General features: G+C 46.4%; 1 protein-coding gene across 1 annotated transcript; it reads left to right on the top strand.

Moving 5' to 3' along the window:
• Positions 1–574: 574 nt before the first annotated feature.
• Positions 575–23,660, top strand: REXO5 (RNA exonuclease 5; the record flags this gene model as incomplete). Its single annotated transcript, XM_081090315.1, is given in 11 exon segments — positions 575–601; positions 7,963–8,018; positions 11,322–11,430; positions 11,434–11,448; positions 12,483–12,579; positions 15,508–15,527; positions 15,531–15,594; positions 15,597–15,650; positions 22,429–22,493; positions 22,495–22,521; positions 23,637–23,660. Coding segments are annotated over 11 exon segments (558 nt in total).
• Positions 23,661–24,154: the final 494 nt, after the last annotated feature.

Genomic DNA, 24,154 nt, shown 5'->3' with positions numbered 1-24,154 from the left:
CCAGGCCACTGCTCTTCCCTTCCCACTGCAGAATGCCCTCCTCATACTGCTCAGGCTTTGACACCCCACATGGACTTCCTGTGTGTGTATTGCATGCCTACCCCAACCTGGGCCATCTGCCCTATAGGATGTCCTCTTCACCCTTCTCAGGTTCTGACAGCCTATGCTTGGCAACCGTATAAACTCATACCTCACTGAGATCCACCTTATCAATCTCACACATTTTTGGTTGATATATATAAACTAAGGGCCCAGTGCACATATTATGCACTTTGAAAGGAACTGTGGGCTGCGAGGCTGCAGTGGGCACAGGGGCGGGTCTCGGCCCATCCTCCGCACCCCACCTGGCCCCTCTTGCCATGGCGGGGAGCAATTGGGGCTGGCGCCAGCAGTGGGTATGAGTGGCAGCTGCTGCCCGGATCGCTCCCCAGGAGCAGGGGGAGGTGTAGAAGCCTTCAGGGGCAATAGGGGCTGGCAACTGCCACTTGCACCTGCTAATGGCGCTGAGTGATCAGGACCAGTGCTGGGCACCGGCAGCGGGTGTGAGCAGGACAAGCACTGGCAGAGGGTGCGAATGGCGGCTCTGGTGCTGGCAGCGGGTGTGAGCGGGGCCAGTGCCGGCAGCAGGTGCAAACGCCGGGTGGGACCACGGCACGCGGGAGCAAAGAATTTTCAGTAACCACCAGAGGCGCGTCCTGATGACAGCAACTAGCATCCCACCTTGGTCTGGCACCCCCGCTCACCTGCTCCACCATCCCGCCACAGCCGATGCCCACGATGTTCCATATGTGCCCCCGGTAGTCAGCGCACGTCATAGTGACCAGTTGTTAGGTCTTTCCGCCATTCAGTCTATTTGCATATTGTCCTTTTATTATATAGGCTTGGTACATTCCTTTAGGAGTTAGTAATATTTGTCAGAATGTCATATATATATTTATCTTGACCAGGAATTTATCCTAAGAAAATAGATGTGCAAGGATATCTATGCAAGGATACTAATAATACTGTTTATAATTATTAAAAAAAAACAGTGTCATCAATAGGGATTTTTTTTTTCAGATAAATTAAAAATTTTTAGGTAAATTTAGAGAATGGACTATTAAAATTAAAAAGTCACAGGGGAAAAATAGCAATAATAATATCTGATGTTTATTAGGTACTAAGATATGTCAGGCACTAGCTTCAGTCTATTGTACTTGCACTACCTCATTGGTTTTTCCAATCTCATGAGGTAGAATTACAATAACTCTATATAATTGAGTAAACTGCCTCTTAGGGAGGTTAAGGCACTTGTCCAGATAGTAAAAGTGGTATTTGAACTCCAGTTGTGTGTGTCCAGAGTGTGAGCACCTCACCACTATACTCTGCTGCCTCCCTCATTATAATGAAAGTGGAAATTATCTCTTGAGTTGTACAAGTACAGGGCAGGTGACTTTTGTTTTCATTGATTGTCTGTCTTTCATCTATTTTGCCTTTCTCTATTATCTGACTCTTTAATAAGCACAATATCCTATCTAATAAAAGACAAAAAGGGTAATTGACCGTACCTTCACTATGCTTCCCATTGGCTAATCAGCGAGATATGCAAATTAACCGCCCAAAAAGATGGCGGCTGGCAGCCATGCAGCTGAAGCGAGCAGGAGGCTTGCTTGCTCCACTGATGGAGGAAGCCAAGGTTCCCTGCCTGCAGCGGGCCGGCTCTGAGCTCTGAAAGCAACAAAGTTTCAATTATAGAATCTAAACAAACCCCAGATACCTGCTTTCAGCTGGCGGTGGTCACAGAGCCGGCTCTTAACTCCAGTGACAGCAACAAAGTTTCAATTATAGAAGCTAAACAACCCCAGATACCTGCTTTCAGCAGGCCGAGGCCTCAGAGTTGCAGCTAGCAGGGGCCAGCTCTCAGCTCCAGTGACAATAACAAAGTTTCAATTATAGAAGCTAAACAAACCCCAGATACCTGCTTTCAGCAGGCTGAGGCCTCAGAGTTGCAGGGAGCAGGAGCCAGCTCTCAGCTCCAGTGACAGAAAAAAAGTTTCAATTATAGAAGGTAAATAAATCCCAGAATAAAAAAAAAGAAAAAAAGGAGAGGCTGGGAGCTTCAGTTGCCGGCCAGCCTGAAAACAGCCCTCAGCCCCTCACCCAGACTGGCCAGGCACCCCAGTGGGGACCCCCACCCTAAAGGGGGTGTGGCCAGCCTGAAAACAGCCATCAGCCCCTCCATCCAGGCTGGCCAGGCACCCCAGTGGGGCCCCTCACTCTGAAGGGGGTGTGGCCAGCCTGCAAACACCCATCAGCCCCTCACCCAGGCTGGCCAGGCACCCAAGCGGGACCCCCACCCTGATCCGGGACACCCTTCAGGGAAAACCAGCCAGCCCCCACCCGTGCACCAGGCCTCTATCCTATGTAATAAAAGGGTAATATGTAAACTGACCCTAACAGCAGAACGACTGGGAATGACTGGTCACTATGACACACACTGACCACCAGGGGCAGACGCTCAGTGCAGGAGCTGCCCCCTGGTGGTCAGTGTGCTCCCACAGGGGGAGCTCTGCTCAGCCACAAGCCAGGCTGATGGCTGCCAGCACAGTGGTGGTGGGAGCCTCTCCTGCCTCCTCAGCAGCTCTAAGGATGTCTGACTGCAACTTAGGCCTGCTCCCCGCTGGCAAGTGGACATCCCCCAAGGGCTGCCGGGCTGCCAGAGGGATGTCTGATTGCCAACTTGGGCCCGATCCCTCAGGGAGCATGCCTAAGCCAGCAGGTGGTCATCCCCTGAGGGGTCCCAGACTGTGAGAGGGCACAGGCCGGGCTGAGGGACCCCCCCTCGATGTGCACAAATTTTTGTGCACCAGGCCTCTAGTCTATATATATAAAAGGCTAATATGTAAAGTGTCCCCTTGGGAGTTCAACTCGGAGTCCAGGAGTTCGATTGCTTGTTATGATGTGCGCTGACCACCAGGGGGCAGCATGAAACGAAGGAAGGCCCCAGCCGGCAGCTGGGGAAGGAAGGCCCCAGTTGGCAGCCGGAAGGCCCTGCTTAGCCCTGATTGCCAGCCAGGCCTAGGAACTCTACCCTTGCACAAATTTCGTGCACCGGGCCACTAGTATTTTACTAACCAGATGTAAGTGCAGAGCTATTTTAAGGAAGGGTGGAGCTTCAGTGAACTCCCTGTTGCCCCAGGATAAAGTCTAACTCAGTGGTTCTCAACCTTCTGGCCCTTTAAATACAGCTCCTCATGTTGTGACCCAACCATAAAATTATTTTCATTGCTACTTCATAACTGTAATGTTGCTACTATTATGAATCGTTATGTAAATATCTGATATGCAGGATTGTCTTAGGCGACCCCTGTGAAAGGGTCATTCGACCACCAAAGGGGTCGGGACCCACAGGTTGAGAACTGCTGGTCTAACTCCTTAGCCCCTTGAGTGTGGCTCTTCCACAAAATACCACGTGTGGGCGTTTAGGTACAGTGCGATTGAAACTTCATGGCCCATGCGCAGAAGCCGTTTTTTGGCCTGGGCAAGTCTGTTTTCAAGAAGTAGCATTAGAAGAAGGGGGTGTCAGTCGGTCGGGCAACAGGAGAGGTGGCACAGGCGGGCCGTGGGATAAGCAGTGCAGGGGAGGTGCCAAATATCAACAGTACTTAAACTATATAGGTAGGTTAATAACAATGTACCTACCTATATAGTTTAAGTTTAAAAAATTTGGCTCTCAAAAGAAATTTCAATAGTTGTACTGTTGATATTTGGCTCTGTTGACTAATGAGTTTGCTGACCACTGGCTTAGACCATGTGGTTTTCTGTGGTCTGACTCCTGCTTTTCTCCTCTCATATCTCTACTGCTCTGCAGCATGCAATCTTGGCTCTGGCCAAGCCAAACTATATGTTTAGACACAATGTTTCCTCCTACTTGGCTGACTTAATTTTCAAGGCTCAACCCCATTATTTTTATCTCAGTGAAGCTGTCCCCCAAACACTCTTAACCCTCAAGGTATAAACCCATATTCGCCTCTTGGCTCCTAAACCTTTACTAGTGGCCCAGTGCATGGATTCATGCACATTGAAAGGAAATTAATTAGAAGAAATATTTTAATATTGCTATTCGCCCTTTTTCTATAATAGAAGTGTCACCCAAATTCATGATCGACAATGAGAGATCGAAACATGTGTGCGATTGGTGCCAGCGAGAGCTTTATATGTATCACACATGTGCAAGTCAACTTAGCCTTTTATAGATATAGAATAAACTTGCTTAATTAGGCCTGCTTTCTGATGTAGCTAAACTTTTTCCAGCCCAGTTAAGTACCCCAACTTCTCTTTTAGGTAATTGTCAGCAGCACAGCAGTAAATATCAACACGAAGCATATTATTATTGTAGATCACGCAGGGAGAACAAAGGGTAAAATATTTAACTGCAGTAGTGTTTGACTATATTCTGCGAAGTGAGAAAACCTGAAGTCATTTTCAAGGTCCACCATTTCTTCTTTTCAGTCAGATCAAATTTCTAAGCTTTCTAAATCTCCGTTTTCCAGCTAATGAAAAGAAAAGAGGATTCTACCAAGTCTCTTATCTACGTACTCCAGGACTTCTGTGAGGATCAAATGAGATGAGGCATGTGAAAACGCGTCACAGACATTTGGTTAAAGTGTGAAATGTTTGCACCTAGCTATAAAGCAAGTCATGTTCCTGGGCTGAAAAAACTGCAAGGAGGCTAGTCATCGCTAGGGAGAGGAAGCCTGGCATTGCTATGTGACGTCATTAGCTGATGCCCACAGCAACCATTTCTGGACTGGGCTGGGCTGTAGGCCACATTTTGCACCATGGGGTCTCTGCGGTGTCGGCTGCAATTTGGTGGGCTGTTGCTTCGGGTGGTGGCAGGGCCTGTGTCCCACTTGGGGGAAGCTGAGTGTTGCTTTGTGGGCACCAGATCCGCAACATTTCTTTGTGTGTGTCACGGCAGCTCCTGCATTGAGCGCCTGCCCTCTGGTGGTCAGTGCATGTCATAGCGACTAGTTGGATGGTTGGACACTTAGCATATTAGCCTCTTATAGCCTATACTAGGGGCCCGGTGCATGAAGATTCATGCACGGGGCGGGGGGGGGGGAGGTGTGGGGAGGGTCCCTCAGCCCAACCTGCACCCGCTCCAATCTGGGAGCCCTCAGGGGAGCCCTCTCCAATCCGGGAGTTTCTGTCTGTCTTTGCAATCATATGAATGAATTAGCTGAGACCCCAACCCAGTTTGGATTGTTGCTCACAGAATAATAGAGGCTTTTTTTTTTTCTTTGCTTCATTGGTGGAGATTTCCTGGAAGTTTTAGGATATCTTCCCTTTAATTTTTCCTAGACGCTCTGACTTTACTTATGTCTCTCACCTTTGCTTTCCCTCCACCCCCACCGCAACAGTAACTTGCTCCAGGATCACTTTGCTCTAGCCCAGTGGTTCTCAACCTTCCTAATGCCATGACCCTTTAGTACAGCTCCTCATGTTGTGGTGACCCCCAATTTCATTGTCACAAATTGAACATAATTAAAGCATAATGATTAATCACAAAAACAATATGTAATTATATATGTGTTTTCCGATGATCTTAGGCGACCCCTGTGAAAGGGTCATTCACCCCCTAAAGGGGTCACGACCCACAGGTTGAGAACCGCTGTTCTAGTGTCTCGGAGATCCATCTGCCACCAGACTACGATTCCCAGCATTCCTGGTCTCCCCATGCTCTGGGCTTCTGCTTCCAGTCCTAGGGCTGCCATCAGAACTACTATTCCCAGAATTCCTGGTGCTCCCCATGCTGGGAGTAACAGAGGGAGCCACGGTCCCCCAAGCCTCTGGCTCTCCTGCTCTGCTCTCCGCCTGGTGACCGAGGGAGCCATGTCCCCCCAAGGGAGCGACTGAGGGAGCCACGTTCCCCCAAGCTGCTGGCTCTCCCACTTCTGCTCTCCGCCCGGAGCCTTTGTATGCAAATTAACCCAAAATCTTTGTTGGGTTAATTTGCATATTTACCCTGATTGGCTGGTGAGCGTAGCGAAGGGACGATCAATTTACATGTTCCTCTTTTATTATATAGGGTAACAAAAGCCTAATATGCAAATTGTCCCTTCGACTGGGAGTTCGACTGGTAGTTTGACCAGGGGGTGGGGCCTGCCGGCCAAGTGCCCTTGGCCCCTCCCCCTGACTGGCCCTGCCCCAGCCTGCAGTGGCAGCAGGCATCCAGGGGAAGGGAGGCCCCGGCTGGCAGCCACTTAGGGACCCTACCCATGCATAAATTTCCTGCACTGGGCCTCTAGTATATAGATAATAGCATTTACCCACATTGTATTGGAATGAACATATTTCTGCATTTTCCCTAGTAGAATGGACTCCTTGAGAACATGAATCATGTTTTATTCATTCTACTACCTCCTAACATGTAACCAAATATTGGTAATTAAGGCCCTGTATCAGTGTTTATTAAATATCTACATTAATAAAAGACAAACATACAAATTGACTGTACCTTCGCTACGCCTTAAGCCATGCTCACCAGCCAATCAGAGCGACTATATGAAAATTAACCCAACAAAGATGGCGGCCAGCAGCCACGGAGCTGGAGCAAGCAGGAGGCTTGGTTGACTCAATGATGGAGGAAGCCAAGCTCTGAGCTCCACTCAAAGCAACAAAGTTTCAATTATAGAAGATAAATAAACCCCAGATACCTGCTTTCAGCAGGCCGTGGCCACAGAGCTGGAGCGAGCAGTAGTGGGTTGCCCCTGGAGATGGAGGAAGCCAAGCTTCCCTCCCGGCCACCCTGGCCGGCTCTGAGCTCCTCTCAAGGCTACAAAGTTTCAATTATAGAAGGTAAATAAATCCCAGAATAAAAAAAAGAAAAAAAGGAGAGGCTGGGAGTTTCTGTTGCCAGGGGGGGCTTGGTCAGCTTGAAAATGGCCCTCAGCCCCTCACCCAGACTGGCCAGGCACCCCAGTGGGGACCCCCCACCCTAAAGGGGGTGTGGCCAGCCTGAAAACAACCATCAGCCCCTCACTCAGGCTAGCCAAACCTCCATGGGGTGAGAGTCCCCACTGGGCGGGGGCGGGGGGAGGCTTGACCATCCTGCAAACAGCCATCAGCCCCTCACCCAGGCTGGCCAGGCACCCCAGTGGGGACCTCCACCCTGAAGGGGATGTGGCCAGCCTGCAAACACCCATCAGCCCCTCACCCAGGTTGGCCAGGCACCCAAGCGGGACCCCCACCCTGATCTGGGACACCCTTCAGGGAAAACCAGCCAGCCCCCACCCATGCACCAGGCCTCTATCCTATATAATAAAAGGGTAATATGCAAACTGACCCTAACAGCAGGACGACTGGGAATGACTGGTCACTATGACACACACTGACCACTAGGAGGCAGACGCTCAGTGCAGGAGCTACCCCCTGGTGGTCAGTGCGCTCCCACAGGGGGAGCTCTGCTCAGCCACAAGCCAGGCTGATGGCTGCGAGCATAGTGGTGGTGGGAGCCTCTCCTGCCTCCTCAGCAGTGCTAAGGATGTCTGACTGCAGCTTAGGCCTGCTCCCTGCTGGCAAGTGAACATCTCCCAAGGGCTGCCGGGCTGCCAGAGGGATGTCTGACTGCCAGTTTGGGCCCGATCCCCCAGGGAGCATGACTAAGCCAGCAGGTGGACATCCTCCGAGGGGTCCCAGACTGCAAGAGGGCATAGGCTGGGCTGAGGAACCCCCTCCAAGTGCACAAATTTTTGTGCACCGGGCCTCTAGTTCCATTAATAATGTCATATCACAGCTTGTGGTTTTAGACTTTCCTTTCTAATTAATTATAACCCTCATGTTTGGATATATGTTAAAATCACCAGAATCTATAATATTTTAGTAATTTGCCTTTGCTGCTGTTCTCAGTAATAATAATTTGATATGTCCTGATTTAATCTTTACAGAAAGCACGCTTATCTACCAAGTAACTATGACTAGCTCTGTGAATTGCTGAAGTACGCAGTCAGGGGCAGGTCCAGTGTTCCCACACCTAGGTCTGAGGTGAACTTAAATAGTGGAGATAGAATGGAGGTTTCAAACCAGTGTCCAGTGGTCATATCTGCCTTGACTGACATTGTTTGCCATACAGAATTTCCTTAAAATATTTATGATAGCTGTCTACAGTTTTATTTAGGAATCTATATATAGAAAAGCCAAGTGACCAGAACAATGGAATGACCGGTCACTATGACATGCACTGCGGCAGCCAACTGGCCCAATCGGGGCCCCGATCGGCCCCCCCAACCTCTCACGTCCCCTCCCCCCACTGGTCCGGCACTGATGGCCACCATCGGGGTGGGCCAGCCGGACCCCACCCATGCACGAATTGCGCACCAGGCCTCTAGTTCCTTTATTAAAATTCAGAATTTTGACTTCATAAAAAACTCAGAGATCTGCAACTGTCCCTGTATTTCCACATGGCAACAGTTTGTCACAGCTGAACAGTGGCCTCCGCCTTTGGATGGGGCATGTGCAAACTTCAGTGTCCCACCTGGCCAGCTCCCTGGTTGACAGTGTCTGTCTGGCGGCGATAGGTATTTTGGCTTGTAACCCCCAGTGGAGACCCAGTTGAAATAACAGGATCATAAACAAGTGTGGGCAAGAATGTGGAGAAAAGGGAACCCTCTTCTTGCGCTGTTGACGGGATTACAAGCCGTGCAGCCTCTGTGGAAAGGACTATGGAGGTTCCTCGGAACCGTTAAAAATGAACTACCGCAGAATCGCAGCCGACGCCGCAGAATCGCAGCCGACGCCGCAGACCCCGGTGCACGCTGTGGCCCGCAGCCCAGCCCAGCCAGCCACCTCTGGGTATTTACCGGAAAAAAGTTAAACAATAATTTGAAAGATATCTGTACCTCAGTATTATTTACAAGAACCAAGATAGGGAAGCAGCCCGGGTGTCCATCAACGGATCAATGATTTAAAAACATATGGTGCATATGTATACGATAGAACATTATGCTGCCCAAAAAGGGAAGGATATCTTGCCATGTCCAACATGGACGGACCTAGAAGGCATTATGCTAAGTGAAATAAGTCAGAACGACAAATCCTGTATGATCTCATTTATCTGTGGAATCTAAAGAACAAAATAAATGAACAGACAAAACAGACTTACAGATACAGAGAACAAACTGATAGTTGCCAGAGGGGATGGGGCTTGGGGATGGGTGAAAAATGTGAAGCATTAAGAGGTACAAATTGGTAGTTACAAAATAGTCACGGGGATGTAAAGTATAGCCTACAGAATGTAGTTAATAATATTGTAGCCCTAGCTGGTTTGGCTCAGTGGATAGAGCATCAGCCTGCAGACTGAAGGGTCCCAGGTTCAATTCCAGTCAAGGGGACATGCCCGGGTTGTGGGCTCAATCCCCAGTTGGGGGCATGCAGGAGGCAGCCAATCAGTGATTCTCTCTCATCATTAATGTTTCTATCTCTTTCTCCCTTCCTCTCTGAAATCAATAAAAAAAATATTAAAATCAATAAAAAATAACTATTAAAAAATAATATTGTAATAACTATGTGTAGTTCCAGGTGGGTACTAGAATTATTGGGGGGATCACTCCATAAATTATATAAATATCTAACCACTATGTTTATACCTACAACTAATATAAAATAATATTGAATGTCAACTGTAATTGAAAATTTAAAAATTAAATTAAAAAAGAAAAAAAGTGAAATAACATGATCATATGTTAAGAATCCCAATCTTTTTTCCTCCTTTTGCAAATAAAGTGCATAGAGAATTTACTCTTCTGATATCCTTAATGCCGTTACTAAATGTGTAATGAAGGTTACTTTAAAAAAAAATTTTTTTTTGTTTTATTGCTTAAAGTATTACAAAGAGTATTACATATGTCTCCTTTTTTCCCCCTTCTTGACATTCCCCCGGCTTCCCCTACCCCCCAGTGTCTTATGTCCATTGGTTATGCTTATATGCATGCATACAAGTCCTTCGGTTGATCTCTTACCCCTGCTCCTGTCCCGCAACCCTCCCCGGCCTTCCCGCTGTAGTTTGACAGTCTGTTCAATGCTGCTCTGCCTCTGTATCTATTTTTTCTTTTATATTTTATTGATTTTTTTACAGAGAGGAAGGGAGAGAGATAGAGAGTTAGAAACATCGATGAGAGAGAAACATCGATCAGCCGCCTCCTGCACACCTCCCACTGGGGATGTGCCCGCAACCAAGGTACATGCCCTTGACCGGAATCGAACCTGGGACCTTTCAGTCCACAGGCTGACGCTCTATCCACTGAGCCAAACTGGTTATGGCTCTGTATCTATTTGTGTTCATCAGTTTATAATGGTCTTTATTATCCATAAATGAGTGAGATCATGTGGTATTTTTCTTTCATTGACTGCCTTATTTCACTTAGCATAATGCTCTCCAGTTGCATCCACACTGTTACAAATGGTAAGAATTCCTTCTTTTTTACAGCAGCATAGTATTCCATTGTGTAGATGTACCACAGTTTTCTAATCCATTCATCTGCTGATGGGCACTTAGGCTGTTTCCAGATGTTCGCTATGGTAAATTGTGCTTCTATGAACATAGGGATGCATATATCCTTTCTGATTGGTGTTTCTGGTTTCTTGGGATATATTCCCAGAAGTGGGATCACTGGGTCAAATGGGAGTTCCATTTTTAACTTTTTGAGGAAACTCCATACTGTCTTCCATAGTGGCTGCACCAGTCTGCATTCCCACCGGCAGTGCACGAGTGTTCCTTTTTCTCCAGATCCTCTCCAGCACTTGTCGTTTGTTGATTTGTTGATGATAGCCATTCTGACAGGTGTGAGATGGTACCTCATTGTTATTTTGAAGGGTTACTTTTTTATATGTACCAATCAATAGATTTTCAAATGCACACCTGTCCGGGGGAGGTTGGCTAGATACCCCAAAAACCATCTTATGCATGAACAACTATTGTCATTGGTCTGTCCATTTGTCCAAACAAACTTTCTTTCAGCCCAGGAAGAACCGCTGAGCCAGGTTGGGATCTTGAGATTGGCTCCTATTTAAAACAAATTGGATTTTAAGATTTGAAACACATTTTAACAGAATTTTGGATTTGAATACATTGATTTGCACATGCAATTGTGCTTAATTTGAATGTAATAAATAATTAACTCAAGAGTCTGTATTTGAACTCTGGGCAGTAACAGCAGTTTTTAATTTCCAGGCAGTCAGTGAGTGATGATAAACTCCATCAGCTGTTGCTCACTGCTTTTTCCCACGCTTCCCTTCTGTATGCCGGTGTCACTCTTAGCTGTGTTGGCTTGATTTTTCAACAGCTGGTGCCAGCTTTTTCACCAAAACCACCTGAGCAACGCTGTGGTTTTTGTAGTGCAGGGACTGAGTCAGCTACACATTTCCTGGTTCTATTTGGAGTTTGGATTTCTCTGAAAGGCATTCAGACATGTGAGTTAACAAAACTTTATACTGAATCAGGTCCTCCCACCCAGGCATTAGTGCACAGGTCCCCAACCATTGCTCCCAGGTGACCTGATTGGAAAAGTGAAAGGGTTGTGGAAAATGAAAAGAGACTAAGATGCAGAAATCTCATTTGGAGGTTGGGTTTGTCTATGATAATCTAGGCAAAACTTTTATTCCCAAATTGCAGTCTATAATTCCCAGGTTGATTTTGTCTTATTTTATTTGGGCTGTGGTGTTTTCAAAAATTGTAAAATTTATGTAAAATCTGAATCTCTTGACAACGTCACAAGATTGGGCCCCTTAGAACATTACCTGGAGCTGAATAGCAGCTGTCATCTTCACAGGAGACGTGTGCTCTCCGTTCTCCCACAGCCTCTACCAGTTTCTATTGGACTGGCTCACGTATTGGCCCCTGAGGGTACTTCACTTGGTGAGCCCTAATTTAATCTCCTTGGGTGTCCATTTCCTTTTGTGCTTCATTTCTTGAACACTACCTGTGTGCTCAGCCTACATTAATCATGCTGCGTGCGTCATCTTTAGTTCTCACAGTGGTCCTGTAAGAGACAGATATTTTATTCCCATCTTATACATAGAGAAACTTCCCCAAATTACCGCGTGTAGAGCTGGAATTGCAGCCGGGGATCCGGTGGCTGGAGCTCTCAGCCACCTGGCTTGGCAGTGTCATCTGCCCTAACCTACGTGGCGTGCTGTCTGCTGCAGTAACAGACTTGGGTGTGCTTTGGAAACATAAGGGACTTTTTAAAGTTAGACATTTCTGTAGTGTGTGTCTTATTTGCAACGTGTAATCAAAGAAGCAAAGGAAATTTCTGGGGTGGGATGAATGTAACTTCAGCTACCTCATTACTTTACACATGAAGAAAGCAGCCCTCCTTTTACAACGCGAGCAGTTAGGCCCAGACCTTCTCTAGCCCTGAGCTGACAATGAATGAAAGACCAGGTTGTATGGTATTTTAACTGCTTTCAAGTATTGTTGTAAAAACCCGTTATGTTATTTGCAGAAATTCCGCTTGCCTTTTCCATCATCTGATTTTCTAGCTGATATCATTGGGCTGCAGAAGAAACGAACAACTGGGGATCTGTCCAAGAAAATCACAGGTATGGCGGTGACTCCGGTTTGATTTGTTCACTCTGGAAGGTATTGAGTAGATTTATCAGTCATTTTTATTCTTGCAAGCACCAAAGCTAACCTCTAACTAATGAAGCAGGAAGCAATTTTTTAAAGGGAAAAATAGGCAATATCCAGGGAGATTAGACAACAGAAATCACAGCTAGCATTTCATGCCTCAGAGCCATCTGGCTATGTTAGAGTTCAGGCTTTCTCTGGTGATCACTGGCCTTGGACTCTTAGGAATTACTGTGAATACTTTTTAAACTGTCACTGGGTCTTTGTACTTCCAAGTGCACAGGTGGGACTGACTTAAAGGCCACCTTATGACTAAGGGACACTGCTCCTCTCACAGTGGAGAATAAGCAGGAGGTTTAGATGCTGGCCAGCTGAGAGATACATGTCCATGATAGCAATGCTTTTCAAACTGTGGGCTGTGTCCCATGAGCAAATCATAGCTAACCTGTTTGGGGGCGGGAAGGAGGTGAGTGGTGGAATAGAATAGAACTTATCAGACTTCATTACACATAGGAAGGTACGTGTTGTTCAGTGATGCTCTTTCTGTTTTCCCAAATAGTTGAATAGTTGCACTCAAGGGACGTGGAAAAGCAGTGAGGAATAGCCAGTGATTCCTTCCATCTCCTTCAGGACTGTGCTTCCTACCACCCTCTGTCTCCAAGGCACCTAACTTCCTACCTGCCCATTACTTTCCTGCCCAGTAGATGCCCTCATCTGAATTGGAGCTGTGTTTGCTTGAACTTGAACTGTATTATAAACATTTTTTAGTAAATCACAGAGTAGTCATTATGAGATTCAAAGCTTATGTAAAAATGGTGAGTTGTGAAAGAAAAGATATCAGGAAAAATAAATTTGGTATGACTGCAGATGTTGGGGATGATTGGATAAGGAGGGAATGGTGAGAGATAAGGCTTGAGGGATAGGTTAAAGCCATGTCCTATAAGTGGTAAAGGCCATGGGAAGGACTTTGGACTTTATTATGTAGGCATTGAGGAGTCAGAGTTTATGGCTATTTCGCTGTCTTCTTAAAGATTTTCCTTTGTTTTCTCATCTTAAATAGCAAAGTTGCCAAGGTATCGTCTATAGCAGTAATGGCGAATCTATGACGCGTGTCAGAGGTGACACATGAACTCATTTTTTTGGTTGATTTTTCTTTGTTAAATGGCATTTAAATATATAAAATAAATATCAAAAATATAAGTCTTTGTTTTACAATGGTTGCAAATATCAGAAAATTTCTATATGTGACACGGCACCAGAGCTAAGTTAGTGTTTTTCAAAATGCTGACACACTGAGCTCAAAAGGTTTGCCATCACCGGTCTATAGCTCTCTGATCTTCTTTCCAAGATTATATAACACTCTTCCGTGGATAATCCTATATTTTTACCTCTAGGCCTGCTGTCCCAGATTCCAGGCCTGCATTTTTGATAGCCTGCTGGATGTTGCTACTTGGATATTTCTCAATCATAACATAACTGAAAGCATTTTTCTCACCCCTGAATAATAAGCTCCCATCTTCTAATCCCCTTTTCTGTTGGTACCATTTTTCTCTTAAGGCATCAGTATATGCCACTTCCCCTCCCAGGAACTTTCCTTTGTTCCCCATTATGTCTGGAATGATGGCCTAAAGTGCCAACTCTTGAGCCAGACGTGCACAGTGGTCTACAATTTACTTTTACACTCTTCTCTCAGCTTTGTTACCTGTGCTGCTCTCCTATACAGATTTTTTGTTTTTCCCCCAACTGGTCTAGTTACTGTCATACCAACTGTGCTTTGTATATTTCTGTCTTTCCTGGAATGCCTCTTTCTACTTAGGAGACTAGCTTTTTTTGGTTGCAAGGACCAGAAACTCATTCAGGCCACCTTAAGTGAGAGGGGCATTGTTGGAAGGAAACCGGTGCTAGGAAGCCATCAGGAGTCTGAAATGCCTGAGTGAGGAGCTGCTCGCTATCCCTCTCAGGGCCTGTGTGCGGGGCTAGCTCAGCCAAGGGTTCGGTGAGCCTGAGGGGGGTGGGCAGCGAAGGATGTAGAAAAGACAGACAGAGAGAATAAGCAGGTCTAGGTGGATCTCCTGTGCCTGGCTGAGGCCACAGAGAGAGACCCAGAGGCAGGCTGAGCCTTTATTTTATAGCCAGAGGTAAACAAGGTAGTGGTTACCATAGTTACAATGTTCTTGTGAGTTTCACTTGTTTTGGCAGCACTTGCTGCATCTCCCTCAGCCCATTAGCTACCCAGATAGGATCTAGCGAGCATCATAAGGTCAAGCTTAATTATGCTAAGAGGGCTGTGCCCTCTAAGCTGCGACTCGACTCGTTTGTGGCTTTGCCAACAGGTCAGTTCCAGGCTTAACCCCATAGCCGTACCCTACAGGGCGGCTTCTCTTTTCTGTTCTCTTCTAACTGGTCAGTTTTCTGCCTTTCCTGGTTCAATTCTGGAAGCAAGCAGTCTGACCAGCTTAGCTGCCATTGTCACTTTTGAACATGTCCTAAGCTAGGCTGGTGCTTTAGTAAGTGCCTAAGGATGGAGTAGATTTTGCTAGAATGGGCTGTTCGGAGTGACAGGCACTATAATGGATGGGTCTGACATACCAATTATATGAATTCTTCCTTCAAGACCCAACTAATCTTTTTCTCTCTCGAACAATCTCTGACCACCCCAGCCAGTGTATTCTCTTCCTTTTCTTTTTGTAGCTGTTGTTATTATAGGCTGTTTGGAACTTGTTTTCTCTTTGTGCTCCTATAACTGTATTAGAGTGCAAGCTCCTTAAAAGTTGGGCTTGGGTCTTGCACATCTTTTGATTTTCTCCATATTTACCCTTCACAACATTATGAGCCATGTCCTCTGAGATCTCTTAAACATAAACTGAATGGAATACATTCAAATGTCCTTCCTGTTTCAGGGGTTTTACATTCTGCCAGTTAAAAAGTCAGCATCAACCTGCAGAATGACCCCATCATTCAAAAGTATGGCTCTAAGAAAATGGGCTTGACCAATGCCTGCTCACTAAGGAGGAAATGAAAAGATTTCACTTTCCAGTACAAGGCTGGTTTGGATCTAATTTGATGTTGGTAACAATGTAAGAATATCTAGCAGTTTATTTATTTTTTATTTTTTTAAAATATATTTTATTGATTTTTTACAGAGAAGAAGGGAGAGGGATAGAGAGTTAGAAACATCGATGAGAGAGAAACATTGATCAGCTGCCTCCTGCACGCCCCCCAGTGGGGGTGTGCCAGAAACCAAGGTACATGCCCTTGACCGAAATCAAACCTGGGACCCTTTAGTCCGCAGGCCGACACTCCATCCATTGAGACAAACCGGTTCGGCATAGCAGTTTATTTAAAAACACTAGAGGCCTGGTGCACAAAAATTTGTGCACCCCGGGGGGGAGTGGTTGAAGGGGGTGTCCCTCAGCCCAGCCTGTGCCCTCTTGCAGTCTAGGACCCCTCGGGGGATGACCACCTGCTGGCTTAGGCCCGCTCCCAGGGTGATTGGGCCTAAGCTGGCAGTCAGACATCCCTCTGGCAGCCTGGGACCCTCGGGGGATGTCCACTTGCCAGCGGGGAGCTGATGGCTGTTTGCAGGCTGGTCCCCCAGTGGGGACCCTCACCCCATGGAGGTTTGGCCAGCCTGGGTGAGGGGCTGATGGCTTTTTTTAGGCTGGCCACACCCCCCTTAGGGTGGGGGGTTCCCACTGGGTTGCCTGGCCAGTCTGGGTGAGGGGCTGAGGGCCGTTTTCAGTCTGGCCAAGCCCCCCGGCGACGGAAGCTCCCAGCCTCTCCTTTTTTCTTTTTTTTTTTATTCTGAGATTTATTTACCTTCTATAATTGAAACTTTGTAGCCTTGAGTGGAGCTCAGAGCCAGCCAGGGCGGATGGGAAGCTTGGCTTCCTCCATCGCCAGGGGCAACCAAGCCTCCTGCTCGCTCCAGCTCCGTGGCCACGGCCAGCTGAAAGCAGGTATCTGAGGTTTATTTATCTTCTATAATTTAAACTTTGTTGCCTTGAGTGGAGCTCAGAGCCAGCCACGGCAGGCGGGAAGCTTGGCTTCCTCCATCACTGGAGCAACCAAGCCTCCTGCTCGCTCCAGCTCCGTAGCTGCCGGCAGCCATCTTGGTTGGGTTAATTTGCATACAGTTGCTCTGGTTGGCTGGTGGGCGTGGCTTAAGGCATAGCAAAGGTATGGTCAATTTGCATGTTTGTCTTTTATTAGATTAGACTAGAGGCCCGGTGCACAAAAATTTGTGCACTCAGGGGGAAAGGGGGCCCCTCAGCCTGGCCTGTGCCCTCTCGCAGTCTGGGACCCCTCAGGGGATGACCACCTGCTGGCTTAGGCCTGCTCCCTGAGGAATTGGGCCTAAGATGGCAATCAGACATCCCTCTGGCAGCCCAGCAGCCCTCGGGGGATGTCCACTTGCCAGCGGGGAGCAGGCCTAAGCTGCAGTCGGACATCCTTAGCACTGCTGAGGAGGCAGGAGAGGCTCCCACCACCACCGCTGTACTGGCAGCCATTAGCCTGGCTTGTAGCTGAGCAGAGCTCCTCCCATGTGAGAGCACCCTGACCACCAGGGGGAAGCTCCTGCATTGAGCGTCTGCCCCCTAGTGGTCAGTGTGTGTCATAGTGACCAGTCATTCCCAGTTGTTCTGCCCTTAGGGTCAGTTTGCATATTACCCTGTTACTACATAGAATAGAGGCCTGGTGCACGGGTGGGGGCTGGCTGGTTTTCCCTGAAGAGTGTCCCGGATCAGGGTGGGGGTCCCACTTGGGTGCCTGGCCAGCCTGGATGAGGGGCTGATGGCTGTTTGCAGCTGGTCACACACCCTTCATGGTGGGGGTCCCCACTGGGGTGCCTGGCCAGTCTGGGTGAGGGGCTGAGGGCCGTTTTCAGGCTGGTGGGTGACTGAAGCTCCCAACCTCTTTTTTTTTTTTTAATTCTGGGATTTATTTACCTTCTATGGCTGTCACTGGAGCTGAGAGCCGGCTTTAGCTCTGAGGCTTGGCTCCAGCTCTGAGGCCTCCGCTGCTGAAAGCAGGTATCTGGGCTTTGTTTAGCTTCTATAATTGAAACACTGTTGCAACTCCAGCTCTGAGGCCCGGCCTGCTGAAAGCAGGTTTCTGGGGATTGTTTAGCTTCTATAATTGCAACATAGTTACTTAGAGTGCAGCTCAGAGCTGGGCGGTGGCAGGCGGGGAACCTTGGCTTCTTCCATCACTGGAGCAAGCAAGCCTCCTGTTCGCTTCAGCTGCCTGGCTGCTGGCCGCCATCTTGGTTGGCAGTTAATTTGCATATCGCCCTGATTAGCCAATGGGAAGCGTGTCAGAGGTACGGTTAATTACTATGTTTGTCTGTTATTAGATAAGATTACTGGTGAAAGTTCTTTTTTTTTTAAATATATTTTATTGATTTTTTACAGAGAGGAAGGGAGAGAGATAGAGAGTTAGAAACATCGATGAGAGAGAATCATCGATCAGCTGCCTCCTGCACATCTCCTACTGGGGATATGCCCGCAACCCAGGTACATGCCCTTGACCGGAATCGAACCTGGGACCTCTCAGTCCGCAGGCCGACGCTCTATCCACTGAGCCAAACCGGTTTCGGCATGAAAGTTCTTTTTTGAGGGGCTGCTTTCCAAGTGACTTGTTCTATCTTATTTTAATGGGGAATTGAAACATTTCCTACAGTGTAGGATGTGTACCATGGTTGATAAAGTGTTGAATTGAGGTAGTACATGAACATGACCTTAACTAGCATTGAAATATTTAATCTGAAAGTTATTCATTTTTCATTTTTCTTTCATTTCTTCTTAGTATATTAAAAAGTCAGTATGTCTCTAACACTTCTCCAATACTTCTAAGCCACTCCGCCTCCATTTTCTTCAATGAATAGAGCAGGTCTGGGCTCAGCCTTGGTTGGTTATGTAGCAGGAATTAAATAAATGTGATTTGATTTCTTTTTTTAAAAATTTTATTTGTTAATCCTCACCTGAGGATATTTTTTCCATTGACAGAAAGAGTGGAAGTAAGTGGGGTTGAGAGAGAGAGAAAAACATTGATGTGAGAGAGGCACATGGATTGGTTGCCTCCTGCTCCTGCTGGGGATCCAACCTGCAACCCAGGTAGGTTCCTATGACCAGGAATCGAACCCAAGACCCTTTGATGCACAGGCCAACACTCTATCCATTGAGCATCACTGGCCAGGGCTCATTTTATTTTATTACCTCTTAATCACAACAGTGATGTTAAATTTCTGTGTGCCTGTTTTTTTAATAAAACAGCTCTGTTGAAATATAATTAACCTACCATACAATTCACCCACTTAAAGTCTACAGTTCAAAAAAATAAAAGTACGCAGTTTAATAGTTTTTACTATGTTTTTCAAGAGTTTTATAGCCATCACCACACTCAACTTTAGGACACTTTCATCACCCCCAAAGAAACCCCATACTATTGTTTCTCCCACAATGCCCTTGGCCCTAGTCAACCACTAATCTACTTTCTTTCTTTCTTTCTTTTTTTTCTAGAGAGGAAGGGAGAGGGATAGAGAGTTAGAAACATCGATGAGAGAGAAACATCGATCAGCTGCCTCCTGCACACCCCCTACTGGGGATGTGCCCGCAACCAAGGTACATGCCCTTGACCAGAATCGAACCTGGGACCCTTGAGTCCGCAGGTCAACGCTCTATCCACTCAGCCAAACCAGTTAGGGCACACTAATCTACTTTCTGTCTAGATTTACCTCCTGTGAACATTTCGTGTAAATGGAATCATCATCTTTTGTGACTGGCTTTTTTCATTTAACATGAAGTTTCAAGGTTCATCCATGTTGTAACATGTATCAGTACTTCATTTATTTTCATTCTCATTCTATCTGATGTAGGAATATGCCACATTTGATTCATCAGTTGGTGGACATTGGGGTTGTTTCCACTTTTTGGCTCTTATGAGTGAGTAATGCCGCTGTGGACATTTAGGTGCTAGTTTTTGTTTGGACATATGTTTTCATTTTTCTTGGGTATATATTATACCAAGGAATGGCACTGCTGGGTCACTGAGTAACTGTGTGTTGAACCTTTTGAGGAACTACCAGACTATTTTCCAAAGGAGCTGCGCTGTTTCCCACTCCCACCAGCAGTGGATGAGGGTTGCAATTTCTGCACATTCTTATCAACACTTATTATTCTCTGTCTTTTTTATTACACTCTTTGTAGTGGGTGTGAAGTAGTATCATTGTGGTTTTGATTTGCAGTTCTCTGGTGGCTGATGATGTTAACCATCTACCTTTTCCTCTGCTTATTGGCCATTTGCATATCTTTTCAGATCCTGTGTCCATTTTTAAAAAAATATATTTTTATTGATTTCAGAGAGGAAGGGAGAGGGAGAGATAGAAACATTAGTGGGGAGAGAGAATCATTGATTGGCTGCCTCCTGCATGCCCCCCACTGGGGATTGACTCTGCAACCTGGGCATGTGCCCTGACCGGGAATCGAACCGTGACCTCCTGGTTCATAGATTGATGCTCAACCATGGAGATGCAGCTGGGCCTGTGTCCATTTTCTAAACATATTTTTTAATTTTATTGATTTTTTTTAGGGAGAGGGATAGAGATAGAAACATCAATGCAGTTCTCTGATGGCTGATGATGTTGACTATCTTTTCCTCTGCTTATTGGCCATTTGCGTATCTTTTCAGATCCTGTGTATATTTAAAAAAATTTTTTTTATTTTGATTTTTAGGGAGAGGAATAGAGAGATAGAAACATCAAGGAGAGAGAAACATCGATTGGCTGCCTCCTACATGCCCCCCACGGGGGATCAAGCTTGCAACCCGGGCATGTGCCCTGACTGGGAATTGAAAGAATGACCAATTGGTTCATGGGTGGATGCTCAGCTTCTGAGCTACAGAGCCTAACCTGTGTCCATTTTTTAATTGGGCTATTATTGAGTTATTAGAGATCTTTATATATTCTGGAAACATATTTCCTTTTTTTTTTTTAAATATATTTTTATTGATTTTTTACAGAGAGGAAGGGAGAGGGATAGAGAGTTAGAAACATCGATGAGAGAGAAACATCAATCAGCTGCCTCCAGCACATCTCCTACTGGGGAGGTGCCCGCAACCCAGGTACATGCCCTTGACCGGAATCGAACGTGGGACCCTTCAGTCCGCAGGCCGACGCTCTATCCACTGAGCCAAACCGGTTTTGGCAAAACAAATTTCCTTTTAAGGTTAATTTATGTAAGTGAAAAAGCTCTCTGTAAAATGGTTTATATACATAGGATTTCCATGAGGCGGGGGTTGGGTGGGGGTGGGGCGGGTGCTCACCCTGGTGCCCTGCCTCCGGCCCAGCGAGCAGGGAAGGAGACTATGCTGCCCGCCTTTTATTGATTTAGGGTACATAACAGTTCAGCCTAGGCCCATGGCTGAACTTCTGTAGGGAGTTTGCAGGCTATACTTCAGAAAATGGAAGCGCATTTCTAGACAGAGATCTCAGAGAGATTTCCAGGGTTGAGTTGGGTGCAGGGTGCACTGGTGAATATTACATAAACCTTTTGCTTATCATGAAATCCTTTTAGATTTCTGCTAGTACAGAATCTCATCCCCCCTTTTTCTTGCTTGGTTTAGAAAAGAAAAATGCCACATCCAGTCATTTGCATGCTTTATTCATCCTTCCTTGGAAATGGTCTAGTGCAGGGGTGGGCAAACTTTTTGACTCGAGGGCCACAATGGGTTCTTAAACTGGACCGGAGGGCCGGAACAAAAGCATGGATGGAGTGTTTGTGTGAACTAATATAAATTCAAAGTAAACATCATTACATAAAAGGGCACGGTCTTTTTTTTTTTTTTTAGTTTTATTCATTTCAAACGGGCCGGATCCGGCCCGCGGGCCGTAGTTTGCCCACGGCTGGTCTAGTGACTTTGGATTTAGCCATAATTTAGTTATAATCTCTTTTCTAATAGGAGGAAGAATTGTTACTTGGTAACTGTCAGGAAGTCCAGGCCCTAGTCTTTCCTATAACAGCAACCTACATTACTCTCCCAGAATCTGAAAGTCAGTGGAGGAAAACTTGAAGACAGATTGTCTCATATTTAATCTACTCGTGACCAGGCGCACAGATTCGTGCACATTGAAAGGAAATGAATTAGAAGGTGGCCGGTGGGGCAGGACTGGGCGAGATGGGCTGGACACACCCTGGAGTCAACCTCCCATGGTCCCTCCCTGGCCTGCCGCACCTGGGGTGGTGCCATGGCTCGAAGGGCATCTGCGGAGCGAGTGGGGTCCCTCGGCCTGGCCTGCAGGGATCAGACTGAAATCAGCTCCCTGACATCCCTTGAGGGGTCCCAGAGTGCAAGAGGGCACTCTGCAAAGTTGCTGTCGTACAGGGTGTGGAATGCAAATGCAAGCGTGCAGTAATCCAGATTCAGGGCCGACAGTGTCCCAGCACCAACATAACCCACAGCCGAAGGTGGAATCAAGCGGTCCCATGAGTAATCAGGCTCACTCTTCTTTGGTTTTGGGGTGCGTCACCCGAGAACCGCTGCTGCCAAATTACTGCAGCTCGGCAGCTCCTGCGTTGAGCGTCTGTCCCGATGGTCAGTGTGTGTCATAGCGACTGGTTGGACAGTCGGACACTTAGCATGTTAGCCTTTTATATGTATGTATATAGATAGATAGATAGATAGATAGATAGATTTAGATATTTCAAGTGTCTCACGTAAAGAATGTGTCCAGCAAATGTGTTATTTCAGCTTTCCCAAGAGGAGCCTAACGATATTTATCATCTCTGGTTCTAAAGACAATATCTTATTCCCTTTCCTCCTAGGTTTTCCTGAGTGTGCAAACTTTGTACCTACCAAATGTAATGGTTCTGTAACAGACAAAAGTCGGTCCTCTCTTTGGACTTGACTGTGGAATGGTAAGTACTTTTTCAACTGGAGTATTGCAAACTGGGGTCTAGTCTATGATGTCCTGAGTCGAATGCACCAGTGAACCAGTGCATTCAGTTCCAGGATCATTTTCAATAACTGAAAGCAGACCCTTTCACTTACATTTTAGAAAACGTAGATCTATGCTCTAGGATGAAGACTAAATATCACACAACTTTTCTCTAGTTGCTATGTTAATGAAACCTTTGTACATTACTCCTGTCTTTTGACCAAGTGTTTTGTTTTCTTGGAGACTTTGCCTCAGTTATAATCAGTTGGGCTTAGTTTTGTACATTTAAGATCAGAAGTAGGATTCCCCTGCTTAAGCTCCCTTGTGTTTTACTTTTTCTAATTAGTAAGTCACCCTTCAACGACATTGCAACCCATCACACAGTGTGTAGATGACAGTTTCTCAGTTCTTAACTGAGTGGCCAAGAGCTAAAGTTTCTGAGTTTGTCGTATCACGGTGTGTTCCTGGCTTTGCCTGTTGATGGCTGTGTCATCGTGGACAAATTCTCTAACCACCTCAGCCTCAGCTTTTTTCTCTGGAGTGAGGATGACAATAGAGGCTACTGCAAAGGATTATTGTGAGGTGGTGTAACACAATGGCTGAGTCCTGCATAGATGATAATACAGTGTGCTAATATATAATAACTTATTAGTGGTACTTAGCAGAATACTGGGATGAAGTATACATTCAATAAATGATAGTTATGATTGATGTTATTATTACCATTCGTCTTCCTTAAGCACATCCTCCCCAGAGAAATTGTACTGTGTTGGTCACCTTAAGTATAATGCTCAGCAGCCTGCTTACCTTTAATTTCATTCAGAATGGATCCTCAGGTCAGCAAAAGACTGCTGTTGTCACAGGGACGCCAGCAGATGAGGGTAGGTGGCAGCCGACAGCCTGGATAACGGCCGTGCCACAGTCCCACAGTGCCTCAGCCTGCCTACGTCCTGGTCTTTCAGTGCCTCCCGAGGGGAGAGAGTTAACATGCATCTCACTTGTTGCTGGAGGAGTGGCTGTGTTATGCATGAACGTGTTAAACCTGACCAAAAGATTTTGGACTACCTCACCGGGTAATTTTCCCCTTCCCCTTAGCCTTCCCTAGAGCTGTCAGACTAAAGTGGAATGAGCCTTCACAGAAGAGCCTGTAGCTTCTCTTTCGTTAGGTCTGACCTACTTACATATTATCAGCGAAAAGGCTGGGGCACCACGACTGCAAATTTGAATCCTGAAATTGCACAGTGGCAGTGTCTAATGCAGGGGTGGGCAAACTTTTTGACTCGAGGGCCACAATGGGTTCTTAAACTGGACCGGAGGCCGGAACAAAAGCATGGATGGAGTGTTTGTGTGAACTGATAGAAATTCAAAGTAAACATCATTACATAAAAGGGTACGGTCTTTTTTTGTTTTTAGTTTTATTCCTTTCAAACGGGTAGGATCCGGCCCGCGGGCCGTACTTTGCCCACGGCTGGTCTAATGCCATTACCCTCCTTGCTCTCTAATCTTCCTGTGACCTCAAATCAACAGACGATTACCTTCCTTGCCATAGAATGTCTTTGTAGTAACCATTATCTAGCAACGGCCAAACCGCCGGAGTTTTGCTTTCTGATAAG

The sequence above is a fragment of the Myotis nattereri genome (assembly GCF_964212035.1).
Source record: "Myotis nattereri genome assembly, chromosome: 4".
Classification (NCBI taxonomy): domain Eukaryota; kingdom Metazoa; phylum Chordata; class Mammalia; order Chiroptera; family Vespertilionidae; genus Myotis; species Myotis nattereri.
This window is presented reverse-complemented; position numbering and strand designations above follow the sequence as displayed.